This window comes from Thamnophis elegans, chromosome 1 (genome assembly GCF_009769535.1).
Source record: "Thamnophis elegans isolate rThaEle1 chromosome 1, rThaEle1.pri, whole genome shotgun sequence".
In the NCBI taxonomy this organism is placed as follows: domain Eukaryota; kingdom Metazoa; phylum Chordata; class Lepidosauria; order Squamata; family Colubridae; genus Thamnophis; species Thamnophis elegans.
In genome coordinates this window covers 74,407,322-74,424,855 of record NC_045541.1, presented here as the reverse complement: position 1 = coordinate 74,424,855, position 17,534 = coordinate 74,407,322, and the positions used below count along the sequence as shown (strand labels likewise).

The 17,534-nt window shown below is 39.1% G+C and overlaps 1 protein-coding gene across 1 annotated transcript in view; it reads left to right on the top strand.

The window, feature by feature from the left end:
• Positions 1 to 17,534, top strand: part of IGHMBP2 (immunoglobulin mu DNA binding protein 2) — a 67,294-nt gene that overhangs the window by 16,640 nt on the left and 33,120 nt on the right. The window contains exons 6-8 of the mRNA XM_032220768.1: positions 4,032 to 4,232; positions 7,531 to 7,678; positions 11,691 to 11,865. Of these exons, the coding sequence (XP_032076659.1) occupies positions 4,032 to 4,232; positions 7,531 to 7,678; positions 11,691 to 11,865 (524 nt within the window). The remainder of the gene's footprint in view (positions 1 to 4,031; positions 4,233 to 7,530; positions 7,679 to 11,690; positions 11,866 to 17,534) is intronic.

Below are 17,534 nucleotides of genomic sequence, written 5' to 3'. Positions count from 1 at the left end.
GCCAGGTCTTGAGGGCTGTGCGGAAGGTCTGGGTGGTGGTGAGGGTACGAATCTCAACGGGGAGATCGTTCCATAATTGAGCCCAAAGTTTCTATTGCTAAATGAGACATTGGTTAAGTGAGTTTTGCCCCATTTTACAACCTTTCTTGCTACAGTTAAGTGAATCACTGCGGTTAAATCAGTAACCTGGTTGTTAAGTCAGTCTGACTTTCCTACTGACTTTCCTTGGCAGATGGTTGCAAAAGGTGACCCCAGGACACTGCAACCGTCATAAATATGAGGCAGTTGCCAAAGATCCAAATTTTGATCCTATGACCATGGGGATGCTGCAATGATCATGTGTGAAGAACAGCTGCAATTCACTTTTTTCAGTGCTGATGTAGCTTTAGTCATTAAGTGAACTGTTGTAAGTTGAGGACTATACTTTCCCCCTTACTATCCAATAGTCTGCAGTGATTTAGCAAGTTATGAATAAATTACCAACTGATGTAGATTAGCAATTGGAGCACTTAAAGAAGCAAACAAAGAGGGGAGAGGAAGGAAGGGAGGAAGGAAAGAAGGGAGAGGGAGAGAGAAACAGAGACAGAGGGAGAGACAAAAAAGGAAAGAGGAGAAAGAGAAAAAGAAAGGGGAGAGGAGGGTGGGAGGATAAGAAAAAGAGGCAGAAAAAAGAAAGAGAGAGAAAGAGGAAAGGAAGAAAGAAGGAAGGAAAGAAAAAAGGAAGAAAAAAGGAAGAAAGAAAAGAGGAGAGGAGAGAAGGAATAGAGGCCAAAAAAGCAAACAAGGAAAAGTAGGGAAAAAACTTTCACTGGAAAACACTATTTTTCCATCAGTGCAAAACTTTCCTAAACAAGGTTAATTTTCTGGATTTTGACTTTCCGGTCCAGGTGGACCAAGAAGCCTTCATTTTCTTTTTCTAAAATCAAATAAAATCTGCAGAGCACCAGCACGCCATATGAAAAAGAATTTGTATATGCAAGTAGGTTGACCACCAATCCATGACAAATAAGCTGAAATGCAATATTTAAAACATTCTTACTAAACAGCAGTCTGCCTTCGCTGGACAGCTTGGATCTCTCGCTGACTCTCCATGAAAGCACCGAGATAGAAACAGCCCTCCTGTGCGACATTGGCAGTAGGGAGATGGGGGAGGGGTGCCTCGCCCTCTCCTGGGGAGCCCTGTCTGGGGAAGAACCCCCCTCCTCCGGCCTCAGGACCATCGGGTCAGGACTCAGGAGGTTTCTCCGACGGGTCTCCCCCCCCCTCCTCTGCCCCCGACCGACTTCCTTTTCTGGGCTTTTTGCAAATGAGGACCGGACACAGCCGAATCTCTCTCTGTGTGTATGTGTGTGTGTGAGCGCGGGTTGCCCACTCCAGTTCCGCCCTCCGTAGATTTGAACCTGGGAGGAACTGGTTTGGGCAACCCGAGAGCTCCGCCTGACGCCCGAAGGGCTTTGCACGAAGAAACGCGGCTTGAGGCGCAAGGACGGTCCTGGGTGTGGGGCGCAGGCCCCTAAAAGCCTCTCTTTGGTTCCCTCCTCCTCCCCCTCCTTCCACAGCCTGCGTGACGCCCTAGGCTGAGAGCTGCTGCTGCTGCTGCACAGCTGAGGGAGGGAGAGCGAAAGCAGAGGCGGGGCGCCAAGCTTTGGTTAAGGCAGGCAAGGGAAACCGCGAGCCGAAAGGAAGTCTTGCTGGGAAGACGCAGCAGCAGGGCTTTAAAGCGCTGCCCCCTCCCCAGCCAGCCAGCCCACCCAGCCCATTCTTCCCCCGCCACAACTGTATCCAACAGGCCAAGTTGCTGGGAGGAGAAAGTTTGGGCTGCAGGACATGAGATTCCTCTGGGGAGGTCCTTTGCGGGCGGCCGGTTCTAGCCGCCTGCAAAGGACTTCCCCACGTTTGCTTTGGTAGAAATCTCTGCGCGGCAGTTAGAAACTTCTGCGCGGGGATTTCTTTCCATGTGCGCGGCCGCGCACGCGCGCACCTTAGAGGGAACAGTGCCCTCCTCCTCCCCCTCCTTCCACAGCCTGCGTGACACCCTAGGCTGAGAGCTGCTGCTGCTGCTGCACAGCTGAGGGAGGGAGAGCGAAAGCAGAGGCGGGGCGCCAAGCTTTGGTTAAGGCAGGCAAGGGAAACCGCGAGCCGAAAGGAAGTCTTGCTGGGAAGACGCGGCAGCAGGGCTTTAAAGGGCTGCCCCCTCCCCAGCCAGCCAGCCCACCCAGCCCATTCTTCCCCCGCCACAACTGTATCCAACAGGCCAAGTTGCTGGGAGGAGAAAGTTTGGGCTGCAGGACATGAGATTCCTCTGGGGAGGTCCTTTGCGGGCGGCCGGTTCTAGCCGCCTGCAAAGGACTTCCCCACGTTTGCTTTGGTAGAAATCTCTGCGCGGCAGTTAGAAACTTCTGCGCGGGGATTTCTTTCCATGTGCGCGGCCGCGCACGCGCGCACCTTAGAGGGAACAGTGGTTTGGGGCCATGAACTGCTGGCCAGATGCCTCATATTTGGATGTAGTCAGTACTTAATTGTATTGTCCATTACTAGTTGCTCTAATGTTTGGGGGGAAACAGTGTTGGAACTGATGAAATGTTTGTAGGTAAATTTGTGTAGAATTGTATGTGAATGTTTGAAAGAATGCTGTGTGCAATAATGATGTATTTGTTACTGTATAAAAATATGAGGATGCTTGATGCTTCACTTTAAAAGGGAGGTATGTAATAGAACAGTAGGTTGATGTGCTAATATAATTTAAGTAAAAAGTTAACTGGCCTATTTTTTAACAAAGTGTCCAAAAGGTTTTGGGCTGAGGGGAGAGGGAAGGAATAATTTTACAAAGAGAGAAAATAAAGGAAAAGGAATTGAACTGTAAGTATAAAACAAATAATAATTGATAGCCCTTATAGAAAAATAAACTACAGTATGGTAATATTATTATGCTTAGAGGAAGAGTTTTGTGTGTGTTAATCTACAATTCCCAATGCTCTCTGTTCACAAAATGTTATTGTTAAATAAAGTTTTAATTTTCATAATAAAATGGATCTCTGGGTAAATAACCTGAGTAAAGTAATTCCCTCTCCCATATCTAAGATATTACACTACTAGGAAAAGAAATAATAGAATGTAGTATACTATTAGTATAAAATCAAACCTTAAGACAGAAACAAATAATTTTGGGTGGGTGGCAGTGGTATTTTAAAATCTATACATTTGTCCTCAGAATAAATACATTTAGAAAAACATTAGGTCATGAGTATGGAAATTTGGATATAATATAAACCTTGGAAGATTCTAGAGAATGGCCATTTGGCAGTATCAAAGATTGGATAGGGGAGTAATACAAGGTCTGATTCTCCAGTCAAAATCTCAGCAGAAAGATACATCATTTTATTTCATGAATACAAGTTTTTAAGAATCACCATGTTTATCTTATACTTTGGGTTCTTTGCAATGAATAATATTCTTATTTCCACTTAGAAGCTAGGGAAAAACCTTGGAAGTTTTTACTAATTCATCCAGGCTACCACTGTTTCTAGAAAACCTTTGTTTCCCTGCTAATCTCTCTCTATACGTTCTTGGCTGAAGTACAACTGTTTCTGCTCAGAGGAGCTCCTGGAACTTCTGAGGTTCAGTGAGATATAGAAATAAACCTTTGGAATTAAAGGGTACCATTACAGGCATATAAAAGAAAAGGACAAAGCTGAAAGATCTTTGGCAGGTTAGAAGTTAATTTGGCTGGGACTAGTATCTCAAAGTAACTTTTGTCCTTGATCCTGGTTTCAAATCCTTTGAATTTGTACTGTTCCTTTTAGCTCAGAGGTCTGGCATATAATAAAGACCTTCAAAATCCAGGTCATATCCTGATCCAGCATTTATTTGAGAATAATTTATTTTCCTGGCACTTATAAAACAACCTCCTTTTCCTTTTGACATTGATGCTTATAGCGTTTCTGTAAACTATAGATATGAATCTGTGTAAGACAGTAGCTATTTCAGTGAAGCAAATTAATACTGTTTAAAGAGATATTTTTTCTTCCTAGGTTCTCTGTTGCGCTCCCTCTAACATTGCAGTCGATAACTTGGTGGAAAGGCTCTCTGATCATAAGGTGCGGATCCTGCGTCTGGGTCGCCCAGCTCGTCTCCTGGAGTCCGTACAGCACCATTCACTGGATGCTGTCCTGTCGCGTGGAGATAATGCCCAGATTGTAGCCGATATCAGGAAGGATATTGATCAAGCATTTGTAGGTTTTGTATTACATTTTTACAGCCGTTCTTTGAAATAATCTGCAGAATAAATTGTGGATATAAATCTATACACTATAAATCTATAGTGTTCTTGGTGACATTGTATTCTTGGAATGAGTACAGTGCTGTGCAGAAATGATTGAATATGTGTCTTCTTGAAATTGAACCAAAACTCAGTAGGTATCTAAGCAATGTTGGGTTGAATGGCTAAAATTAAAAACATCTATAGCTTTGTATCTGACTCTGACGTAACATTATACAGGTAGTCCTTGACTTACAACAGTTCATTTAATGACCATTCAAAGCTACAACGGCACTGAAAATCATAACTTACAACCATTTTTATATTTATGACCGTTGCAGCATTCCAGTGCTTGACAACTGACTCATATTTATGACGGTTGCAATGACAGTTGCAATGTTCAGAAGTCATTTTGTAACCTGACAAGCAAAGTCAGTGGAGAAACCCAGATTCACTTAACAACCATGTTACTAATTTAGCAACTGCAGTGATTTATTTAACAAATGTGGCAAGAAAAGTTGTAAACTGGGACAAATTCACTTAATAAATTTTTCATTTAGCAACATAAAATTTTGGGCTCAATTGTGGTCGTAGGTTGAGGACTATCTGTACTCTGTAGAATATTCAGGATTCTTTAGGATTCAGTCTTTTCTTTCCATTTTCTTTTTCCCAAGTTTTCTAGCACTGTTAAGATCAAATTGAGATTCCTCACTCAGTTTTTCTCTTCCCTTCTCTCCTGAGTACTTTCTGTGTTTGTTTAGTTTTTAACCAGAAAGTCCAATTGCCTCTTGAAAAAGCACCTTTGAGGCAATCACTGTGGTTGTTAAGCAAATTATGCTGTTAAGCAAATTCAGCTTTTCCCATTGACTTTGCTTGTTGGAATTTTGATCACATGATCAGGGGGACACTGCGACTGTTATAAGTGTGAGGAATGGTTAATCACTTTTTTCAGTACCATCGTGACTTCAAATGGTTGTTAAATGTACAATCATAAGTCGAGGACTACTTGCGAAGCAGGCAGAAAAGAGAGGCATTTATGTGAGGGTTGAAAGGAGAAAATGTTAAGTGGCTTGCTTATTTGTTATCTTTTAAATTCTGCTGTGCTCAGCACTGAGTGTTTTCAGTGGCACTTTTTAATACAGTTCAACTTAAGATTTTCTGTAAAGTTTAATGTTATTTTTATTGTTTGCTTTGTCCTTTTCAGGGCTAGAAAATTGATTTTAATAAAAGATGAGGTTTGGGGAATTTTGAGAGTAATCTCTTCACCAAGGATAGCTCAGTTGCAAACTTCTGCAGAGGCATGCAATATATTCTAGCTGTACTACATCCCTAGAGAAATTGTAAGGATGAAGGATGAAAGGTATAAGTCAAGGATTGATTGGCTCGCACTAAATGGAAAGTCAGCTGCCTTTGCATCACACTCACCATTCCTAGGATCCCCAAAGTCATTTTCACTACTTTTCTTGATTGGGCCAAAATTAATTATTCAGAGGAGCATAAGGGATTTATAATTTATGCACAGAAACTATAAAGAGTTCTCATTGGAGAACAAGGACAGTGATCTCCAGTCCTCCCTTAGTTCTCCTGGTAGTGATGATACCTTGCAAGTTTCATTTGTGCACTTTTGTAAGAAACCAGAAGATCACTTTAAACTAAAAAGAAGTGGAGCAAATGACTAGCACTTTGGCGACTTCTCTTTAAATAACAACTCCTTTGTATTCTAAAAATTATCCCTTTCACTTTTCACCTTGCCTCTGAAAACTGATTTTTTTCCCTCCAACCCTTTTTGCTTTGACCCAACCTTAAAATGTTCAGAAAAAATATAGGATCACTGTGTAGGGGGAAAAATCTATACTGGTTGCCGGTTGCCTACTGGACATAATTTAAGATGTGAAATTTCGAAAAACTCCTTGTGCACACGCCCCTATATTATCATGCTTTTGACTATTTGAGACTGTCGATACCATGATAAACTTTCCCACGTGGCAAAAGAGGCTCTTTTGAAGGAGCTCCCGCAGTACTGCCACAAGTGTTCTGTTTTCAGGAATGGGCCTTTAAAATGTTTATTCCACTGCAGTACAGGTAGTCCTTGCTTAATGACCAGACGCTTAATGATAGGTCAGAATTACAAAAAGTAAAGCGTTTCCAACTACCGCAAAATACCACATCCCTGCCATGGTGATATGATCACTATCTGGGTGCTTAGCAATCATTTTTTAAGCATTCCCTCATGTGATTGCCACTTGCCATCTTTCCCGCTAGCCTCCCTGGAGAGTGGATGGGGAAGCCGGCAGGAAAGGTTGAAAACTACTGCCAACTACCCAAAAGTGCTTTCTCACTCTCACTCACTCTCTGGAAGCTGGATGAAAGAGCTTCTTGCCGATCCATGCCTGCTTGAACTTTGGCAACTGAAATTCAGTCACACATGGACCCCAGAATCCCTCTCTCCCTGTCTGCCGAAAGCTTCCCTAAGGCAGGGAAAGAAGAATGACCAGCTTTGTGCCTGCTTGAGACAAGCAAGCATGCAGCCCAAAAACCCTTCACAGGCATTGTGAGGGACTCCATTTGCTTCGCCTGAAAGATCATTTAATGACCGCAACAGGAGGGCTGGGATCACTATTACTGAGTGAAGGACCCAGGTGGGTTTCTCCTTTAATGTCTGCTTTGCTCAATCACCAAGACTCCAGTCTTAATTCTGGGTTGTTAAGTGAGGGCTATCTGAATGTTTTTAATTCCAGCAACGTTAAGATGTGTGGATTTCAACTCAATATCGTGTGGCCTAGGAAAGGTCACACATTTTAAATCTCTGCTGAAATTGTGAAGCACTGCTCCAATATTTGTCTCCTGTTCTTCCTTTATTTAGGGAAATGGCAAATAATCCTCTCTTTCAGTTTTGACTTTTGATTATTAATTGCTTTCAATGATACTGGTTTTCATTTTGATTTTTACTTTGCAAAATTAATTATACAGTAGTGGTTTTTATTACTGTAAGCTGCTTTGAATATTTATATAAGCAGAAAAGCAGGTATACATTTAAAAATATCAAGAATTTAATGAGCACTGTTATCAACCGCTTCAGTGGCCATATGTTCATACTAAACTACAACTCCCATTGTCCCCAGACAGTTGATGGGGTCAGATTGGAGAAGATCCACCCAAAAAGCATTTGTGATGTTCTAATAGCATTTTATCAGAGAAATCCTGCTGCTGTTTTACAATTATCTTGACTACTAAATATGTGCTGCGCTGAGATCATTGTCTCTCTTATGCAGATGAAAACAAGGAAAACCCAAGACAAAGGAGAGAGAAAACATTTTTTTAATGAAATTAAGATACTGAGAAAGGAACTGAAGGAACGAGAAGAAATGGCTATGTCTGAAACTTTGCAAAAAGCTCACGTTATTCTTGCTACAAACACAGGTTAGAAGAATTTTTCTAGATTTGCCTATAAGGTTTAATCAAATGATTAATTTGATTATTATTCATCTAACTGTTCTATTTGTAACTGTATTCTACTTAAATTGGAACTCCAATATGCAGTATATCTTTGAACACATAGTATTGGTTAGTGATCAAATCTATAAACATAAACAGTGAACTGTATTATTTATTTGTTTGTTTGTATCTTTCTTTATTATTTTTACCAGTAGTTCAAGGCATCTTCCTCCTCCTATTTTTTCTGCAACAACAAGCCTGTGAGGTGGGTTGGGCTGAGAGAGAGAGTGTGTGACTGGCTTAAAGTTACCCAGCTGGCTTTCATGGCTAAGATGAGACTTGAACACATGGTCTCCTGCTTTCTAACCTGAAGTCTTAACCACTAGATTCCAGCCTTGCTGCCCAATTTATCTTTTTTGTTTTGATCAAATTTTATTCTGTGATTAGGTGATTTGATCACTAACCAATACTATGTGAATTTGAACAGCAGACAATTTCCGCTGTTCACATTTTACAACGCATTGCTTGCCATTTTCTTGTTCCATTTAATGAAGGAAAGGAATTTATGCATTATTTATAGGAATAATTAAGCCCTTGAACCAGCAAAGGAGGGAATTTATTCCTGTTTCCAAGTGCATACTCATGTGCACAGCTTCTTGGAGAGGACTCAACCAGACTGCAATTATTTATGTTTGGGGAACTGTTTCCGATCCCATAAGGATAATTTTCAGGAAACCTTGCAGATAATTTTGTGTAAAGAATACACATTAAAATGTCTATTCTACAAAGTTGATTTATGAACACAATATCAGTTCCAATTTCTTACTAAAAATTATATTCCCCTTCTGCTCTGAAATTTCTCATACCAAAGAATTCTGGGCAAGCTCTGGATGTTATTTAAAAGAAATACTTTAGTCTACAATCTATAGAAGGCGTAAAATCATGCTCACTCCTTTGTCAATTTCATTTACTTCTCCTGGAAAGGTGCCAAGACCTGATGATGAGATTGTTCAGTCTTATTCTCTTCATCCTACCCTAAGTGATGTCCTTAAAAAAGGACCATATTCATTTGCAGAGGGACAAGGTACTTCATACAAAGTGGTATTCACCTTTACTGAGGCAAACACCAACTTTGCAATTAGTGTGGTAAATATCAACGTGCATTGTCCACACCATCACAGCCAGCCCAGGAAAGGGAATTCTCAAGTGACAAGTCTCCACCCATGTCCACCATTTTGTGTGGAATAGCCATTCAGATGACTTGAGAATAATCTTTTCTCCCAATCACTGTTGAAATAACTTTAAGAACTTGTTGGTAGTTGCCTTGATCTAGGTGGTTTTGAGGTGCTTGGTCTAATAACTAGGTCCACCATCAAGATTTTGAAATAATAACATGTTTTCTGAAAATGTGGGGCTATTACAGCAAGCATAGGAATCTTTTCCCCTTTAGCCTTTTTCATAGAAACCTGGTTTGCACTGGTTGTCAGAAGCAAAACTTCAAACATTGTGGTTTTAGAGGCAAAATGCAAAAAATGTTTTATTTGTTAAAAGGCAATTGGGAATAGTGTACTCAGCACCTTTCCATTTGTTCATGCATGCGTGTGTATGTATGTATATGTCTGTGTGTGTATCTACAATCATCTTTTTGTTCCTTTATAAGCATAAATTCTGCATATGTGTTCATGTTATGTACAGTTACAGTTGCAAATGAATTGGTTTGAAATCAGTGGCATACATGTAAGACAAGAATGAAGATTTACAGTGTTGAATCATCAATTTCTCTGCAGTCAATTCTTACTCCACTCTCTCCCTCCCCCCATCTTTTTTTAGAAGCATGTTCCCCTTGCAGCAATTACCCAGTTTTTTTATAACTAAAGGTAGAAATCATTGTTGCCTTCTCTCTTCTGAAAGGTTATTCGGTGCAACCCAATCTTGTCACTTTATTGCTATGCTCAGCAGGCAAACTTAATTGCTTTTACCCAAGGAACAGAACTGGCTTTTAATTAACTGAGTTCAATACACTAGGATTTTCCCAGAATGGTTAAATTGGAATAAACCAGGACTGGTGTAATTTTACATACAACTCAAAATTCAGACCCATATAACTGATTGTTCTTTAAATATTTTTCTTACTTTTCAAACTATTATGTGTGTACAACCCCTCAGGGCTGTATAGAGAATGTTATGACATCTCAAGTATTACTTGTCTTTCATCTAAAAACTCATTAGACACCTAGACACAAATGCAGATTTGCAGCTTTTACTGTTTACTTTCTGCCCTAAACGCTGCACTCATTCACACATTCTTGCTTCATCCCAGCCTAGCTAGTTAGGCTAAGAGAAGAAACAAGATGGGGCACCTCTATAACCAAGGCTTGATCAGTCCCAGACTTGCCTTGACATTTTTATCTCATTTCTGCTATTTTTCCACTAGATTGCCATTGCCTCATTCAATCTATTATTTTGAGAACTATAATTTTTATTTTATTCAAAGTCTTCATTTTTGTTCTTTTCTATGTGCTCCATAAGTGGAAATCATTTTAAGCCTCCCTTCTGAAGCTGGATTGTGATTGCCAGTCTAGGAGGAAGCAAAAGTCTAAGAATAAATATGTTATTTCCAATACTTCATTTCCCTGCTTGTAAATTATGTTTTTAGCTATTACATGGCCATTTGGCCCTATGATTCATGGAGATTTTATTGTTAGGCAACTTCATTGGTGGCATTGTTGTCAGCCAGCTTAATGGGCAGGCTGCTTCCATATCATTGCCAAGAAAACTACACAAAAACAATATATTTTTGGATGTTAGTTGGTGGGAAAAAGAGCAGGTGGATGAGGTTGCACTCAAATCCTCCTTGTAGGATTCCCATTGGTGTCTGTTTTCCTATTATGGAGATGGAAGATTCATGTAGATTGGCCTGCCATTGGGTCTGCAGAATAGGTAAAGATTATGGGCACCCTGCAGCTCTAAGTCCTTCCATAGATATAAACTCGGCAGCTCTTTCATTATAGATTTGCAAATCAATTTCTTTTCATTTCACACGTAAATCTGCCAGCTCTTACTTCTGCCCCTTCTGACATATTTCTTATTGCAAATAAACAGTTGTGAATAAAAAGGTAGAATTTTACAAGGAGGGTGCAACTGGTATGACCATATCTGTGTTGTTTTCTGGCAACAATCTGCCATAGCTATCTTCTGCTATTTTTATGACTTCCTAAACTAGGTCTGCAGCTCTGGGATTTGCTGGTGGTCTCTTATCCAGCTGTTAACCAAACCCAACCCTGCTTAGCTTTCTGAAATCTGTTGATTTCAAGGAGGTAATGCATCCATTCTAACTTAGTTATGTCTACTATTATTCAGTAGAATGTTCTGGTGGAAAAGAAAATTGACGATATCATTGGAAACTTCACTTGCATGTAATTGAAGATCATACAACTTGAAGAATGGCAATAATGACACAATCCAATGCAGGAGGAATATGAAAATATGTACCATATTTTTTGGAATATAATACACTCCAAAGTATAAGACGCAACTAGCTTTTGGGGAGGAAAACAAGGAGGGGGGGGGGAATCTGCCTCTTCCTCCCAGCAATTTGCCTCCTTGCAACAAACAGCAAACAGTACAGATAATATGTATGGTGTTACATTTCAGACTATACTTGTACAGCTGCTGTTAAAATTGATGTGGCTTTCTGGAAGTATAGTTATTCTCTGCTATTTAAAAGAAGATACAGTAGCACTGGACCTCTTCAGATGAAGCATTTATTTTTAAAAGCTGCTTCATTTTGTTAAGTTGTCTAGAACTAAAGCAATCTTTTTTTTAAAAAAAGTATAATCATTTGAACATTCTACAGGTATGAAACACGTGCAGGTAAACAACCACGCTCAGAAAGCACCAAGGAATCAGAAGACACACTCTTTTAAGACAACTAGTCCTTTCCCATTTTTGCAGTGCTGAAAGACTCAGTGTAGTTTTTAATCTTGTTTTTAATTAGGTGCTTCTTCTGATGGTCCGCTGAAGCTTCTTCCCGAGAACCACTTTGATCTTGTGGTGATTGATGAATGTGCTCAAGCTCTTGAAGCAAGCTGTTGGATTCCACTGCTGAAGGTTAGGAAGTGTATCCTGGCTGGTGATCACAAACAGCTGCCTCCCACAATCATCTCTCACAAGTAAGAAAATGTCCTCCATTACCAATTGATTATTTTAAAGGTGCTGGGAAAAAGCCTATCTGGAAAATGGCCTGTCAATTAGAATACCCATTTTTGCATTTAATTGCACAGCAGGTAGAGATAACCTTCCTTGTTTTTTAATGAGATTTGGTTATATATGTCAGCTGCTTATTATAAAGCAGAAAACTTAAATCAACTAACTTAAGATATAGTAATTATTCTTTGAATTATAATTAACAGAGCACACTCTTGAATTGAAGAATATACCTTGTGAAAGAATAAGACATAAGACTTGGATGTATTTGTAGATTAGAAGAAAGCAAATGTTTCCCATGGATAATTTTATATTATAGTCCAATCATTTAAGATATCTACACTTCAGAGGTCTTCTGCTAAGGGGATGGTTGAACTGAATTTATTTTTTCTTGTGCACAATTTGGGAATTTCTCTTATAACAAGAACAGTGATGAAAAATGAAAATAAATGATGGATTCTATTTTTTTTTGCTACACCCATACACTTAAGTGGGCCCAGTAAAATCTCCAAAATTCATAGGTAGCTGTATGTTGTGCATATAGGCTTATAGGCTTATTTGCTTATAGGCTTTCAGAAATTGAGGAACTGTAACTCTCAACAGTCCTTCTAGTTCAACTCTGTAGGCTGGATAGCATTACAGCTGCAGACACTTTTGAAATGCAACAGATCTCCTATCCTTTGTCTATTTAAAGGAGCCCCTGTTATTCATTTGTCTATAATTGCTGCCTTTCCTCACTATTGATAGATTTTTCAACCAGTTTTTTCCACTCTTAAACTATATACTGTGCTTTAACAAATTACTTCCACTTTCAATGAAACCATATCTTTCAATTATATCCCAAGCCAGTTAATTATATTTTACTGAATTAATCCTGGTATTGAAGGATCTGTGTGCATTATGTATTATTGGTTAACCTGTAACAAAGATTTTTGCCAAAAATGAAACAATTTATTAGGAGAACCACCCTGCAGAGTTCATTTGTTATCAAGCAATATATGTGAAACAAGTCTATATTTGACTTTAAAATAGATTGTAACAGTCAAATTGAAATGATTGATTTAATTGTAGAACTGCTATAGAAGGAAGGCCCATGAAACACCAAGGGGGATAAATTTGACAATACAAGAGAACTAGGCTCAAGTGCTAGAAATAAAAAAAATCACTCATAGAAGGAATAAAGGGAAATTATCACAATGGAACAAACTCCTATGAAAAGAGCTTTGCAATTCTAGATCATGAACTTCTGTTAGCTGCAGAATTTTCTTGTGTAATAAATCATGTAGGTATTTGGAGGACATTTGCATTTTTATTCTGTCAATAAAAAAAGAAACTACTTTGGGAGAGAATGTCTAGACTGGACAATCAACTGTTGGAAAGGACTGTTGCAGTAGTTAAAGATTCATAAGGTGGTAATCAGAAAAATTCATTCCGTACTTTATCACAGAACATATGATTTAGAAGCACCTGTTGCTGAAATACAACCTGCCTCAAACCTGCTTAAATTAACTCCCACTGATAAGGTAGGTGAAAGATATCAGTATGGAAATGGCAATAACAGTCTGCCCTTTCATAAGTTTTTATGAGGAACTACTTGCATCCCATGGTGTTATAATATCTTGACTGAGATTCCAAATGAAGTTCATGCTAGATCTTCAAATTTCTATATTCTGTGAAACATCTGTTAATCTTTCCCTATCAACATAGACTTATTGAGGTCATATTCATATTTTAATTGTTAATGATTTATATTCTGTAATTTCTCCCATGGGTGTATGTGTAGGTTGCTTGAATTTTTCTGTTTGCTATGCTACAATAAATTGCATGCAATTTATTAAACTGCACTCTGGAAGATGTTAAACCAGAAGCAGGAATGTAATTCTCTACATTCTTGGCAGAAAATTAGCATGCAGGAGACTATAAATTGTACATTGTTGTATATGCTGCTCTTGCTATGAAACTCTTCAGTCATTATTGTTTATGCACATACGTTTTATGGATCTCTCATATATTTTAAGCATGAGAGACATCCATAAAACATACATGCATAAACTTGCCAGGAATACGTTTAGTTCAGGAAACCTGTACATAATTGCTAGTGTAAAGCATTATTTGTGCTGTTGGCAGATAGAGTAGCAAATAGAAGTTTCAACTGAAAATTGCATTGCTTCCTTGAAGACCAACCACCCCAAAACAGCCCTCTAGAACAAGTTTATTCTTTGAAGATTATATAGATAAGACAATCCTAATCGCAATAAACTAATACTAAAGGCACAGATTGGTTAAATAGTTTCTGCCAGGACTCTGCCTTAAGTCTTCTTTCAACTTTTGCCGTATCTCTTCTACTTTGATGCCATTATGGATACAATTTTGGACTAATATTAGACTTTGGACTAATACATGTAATATTGATAGTCTTTTGAAATATAAAGAAATGTAGCGGTGTCAAACTCACGGCTTACAGGCCGGATGCATCATACGCTGGCCATGCCCCCGATTTAGTGAAGGGGAAAAAGGTCACAATACATCACACAATGATGTGACAACATGAGTTTGACACCCCTGATTTAGAGAGTCGAGTAGTAGTAGTTATAGGACAGTTTAACTGATTATAACCACAAAATGATGTTTAAGATGGCAAATTGTGAACTGCAAGAAAATAATTATATATAGAGTGAAAGCCAAGTGGTCAGTTGTGTAAATGCTAGGTTCTTGTTATACAAATTATTACTATCATTGCTGTCCAGTTCTGAGACTTTTGTAGGAGGACAATAATAATGCAACATCAATTGATGATTTTCTTCTTTCCTCGGCACTCCCAGAATTGCCTGGGTTATCTTCACATGATTGCCTCTTTGTCCTGTTTCTTATCTTTTTGGCAAATCAGATGTTCAACTTGTTCTGTGAAAATGTATTCAAAGGGGAATGTACCAGCACAAGATATAACAATGTAGTTTATAGGCAGTAGGCTGATCAAGATAGCAAGAAATGTTCAGCTAAAGAATACAAAGTTAGAAGGGACCATTTAGACATTTATATTTATCCCCTTACTCTGTACAAAAATCAAAATTCTTGCTTGTGTCAACAGTGGTCTGATTCCTTTAATCAAACATTTGAATTATCCAAGATCTTTCTCCCACTTTCTTCCCACCGTTAAGGCTAGTGGGAACAATTTAGAGGGGGGGAAATGCTGGGGTTTGAGGTTGATGTTCAGCATCTGGTATTAGTCCCCATCTTAGACACAACTTGGTGATGTCAGGTCAATCACTTCTTTTCAGCCCTAGGAGGCACACAATGACAAACCACCTCTGAAAAATATTGGCAAGAAAACTGCATGGATTTGTCCAGGGAGTCCACCAAGAATGAAGACTAATTCAAAGGAAACAAAAAAGAGAAATATATTTAACTCTTTCATATGGCAAGGAATAACATGTCCTTAATTGAATGAGATCTGTCATCTTAGGATCAATATCACCATTTCTTTGAAATAGACCCTGTTGGGTATTTTGCTGTTGCTGCTACAGTTATTGACATCCTTATCCAATCTACTGCAGTAACTTTTAGATCCTGAAAACCTTCCGTGAAATCTTGGCTTATTTGCCCTGATTGTGATCCTTCTGGCAGCAACTACTGGTTGTGATGACAAGCAAATTTGTTGAATCAAGAGAACCTTTGATCATATCCAGCAGGGTTCAAATCCTCTTTTCTTTCTTTTCTAATTGGAGAATTCTTAGTTACAATTAGACTTAGTATTACACAGAAGTTGTTAACAGCACGTTTCTTGGGTTTTAACTTTGCCTCCAGAGCAACAATCACATGCTTGCAAGGTGATTTAGTCATCCCAAGGTGACTAAACATCATTGTAACATATTGGTTGAATATATTGGATTTTCAGGACTTTTCTTGTCTGTAAGGCTTAGACAAATATCTTTCTTTTCTCTGCCTCTCTTTGTCCATTTAAACTGAGTGTTCCTGATGGAACCATCGAGTTCAGAGTCTTTAAGGAGACCACTCCCCTTTCTTTTGCCCCTTAAAATTCAGCATTTACATAGGGGGCACAGAATTTAAACAAGGATTCTCAGGAAATTTCTTCTGGGATGAATGAATGAATGAATATATATATATATATCTGATGAGAACTAAATAGCTTGAAATAGATCTATACTAGTCTCCTTTTATTTATTTATCAGCACAATTGCAACACAAATGTAACAAGGCAACATAAAAAAAATTGCTTTCTGCCTGGATGGCTCCCAGAGTGAGCCGATAGAGGGAAGCAGTATGCTCCCTCCCATATTTGGGCATACCAGGGGTTGTGACACAATATATATATGTTGTGGCCCAGCAGGAGCCGTTGGAGCTGCCACCAGACTCCTATAGTGAGGGGCCCTATGAGTCAGCTTTGGAGGATGTGGAGGACCCTGGACAGGGTTCAGATTCTGAGCAGGGCGCAGAGAGGCTGGTTGGCCACCAGGAGGCGCCTAAGCCTTGGACCAGTGGGGAGGAGACAAGGGAGTGTGATCCGGACGTCAGCAGTGGGGAGGAGCCAAGGGAGTTGTTCCTAGATGCCCGGCACTGGAGAGCTAATAGGCGTAAAGAACAATTACGCAATTACTCAGCTGGTGGCCATTAGGCTCCTCTCCAGACTATAAAAGGACTGCTTGTGCACATGCCCCTCTTGCAGAAGTCAACGCAGGAACTAATGTTGGAGAACATTATGGTGAGCTTGGCAGGCTGGATTGCTGCCACGGCTTATCTGTGCCCAAGCTTGTCTATGCTGGTTTGCTGCCAAGGACCTGTATGTCTGTTAATTAAATGCCATAACTTATCTTGGCTCGGAGTGTGTGGTGTGGGATGGGGGGGGTCAGAACATGTATGTATGTGTGTATGTATGTATGTACATACATACATACATACATACATACATACATACATAAAAAAGGTGCACATTAATTTCTGCCCATGCTGCAACTTTATTGGTCTCCCTGCAGAGGCATGATAAAAAGACAGCAGTTTGAAATATGACTTTTTCATCTAAGTTGCTAGGTGGAAATTTCCTGTGTCATATAACACTTCTACATGAAGAGCAATGTGTCATAGCATGCCTAATTTAGAAGTAAGACTTAACTTTGCTCAATTTAGCGATCTTTAACATACCAGCTAATTTCTTAAAATGTCATCCTAACACATTGAATCTTAATGCCATATGCAACTCGGTGGTTATTATTCTAGAAAGTATACTGCTACAAAATCGGAGTTCAATCTTCAACTGCAGATCATTAAAAAAAATTGCTCTCTGTATCCTAAGTGACCTATGAGTTCCAATACATTTTTAAAATAGAACTAGGCTTTTTTTGGAACTGGGAAAAATCTACTTTTGCTTTGCCTTTATGTTATAAACTGCTGAGTTGAAGAATTATTATGCTGCACTATTCCTAATATCTATTTGCCAGGAGTCAAAAATGACTTTGATGGCCCATAATCACTATTTGTGATCTCTCTCAAATTTGTCTAACAATCTGCCTGTTGAATACTTGTGAAAAACTGACATTGTACTAGGTTTTAAGAAAAAATTAAAGTATTGGATGTCCTATAAGTTTTTTACAATTCCATTTATAAATATTTGAATGGGCAA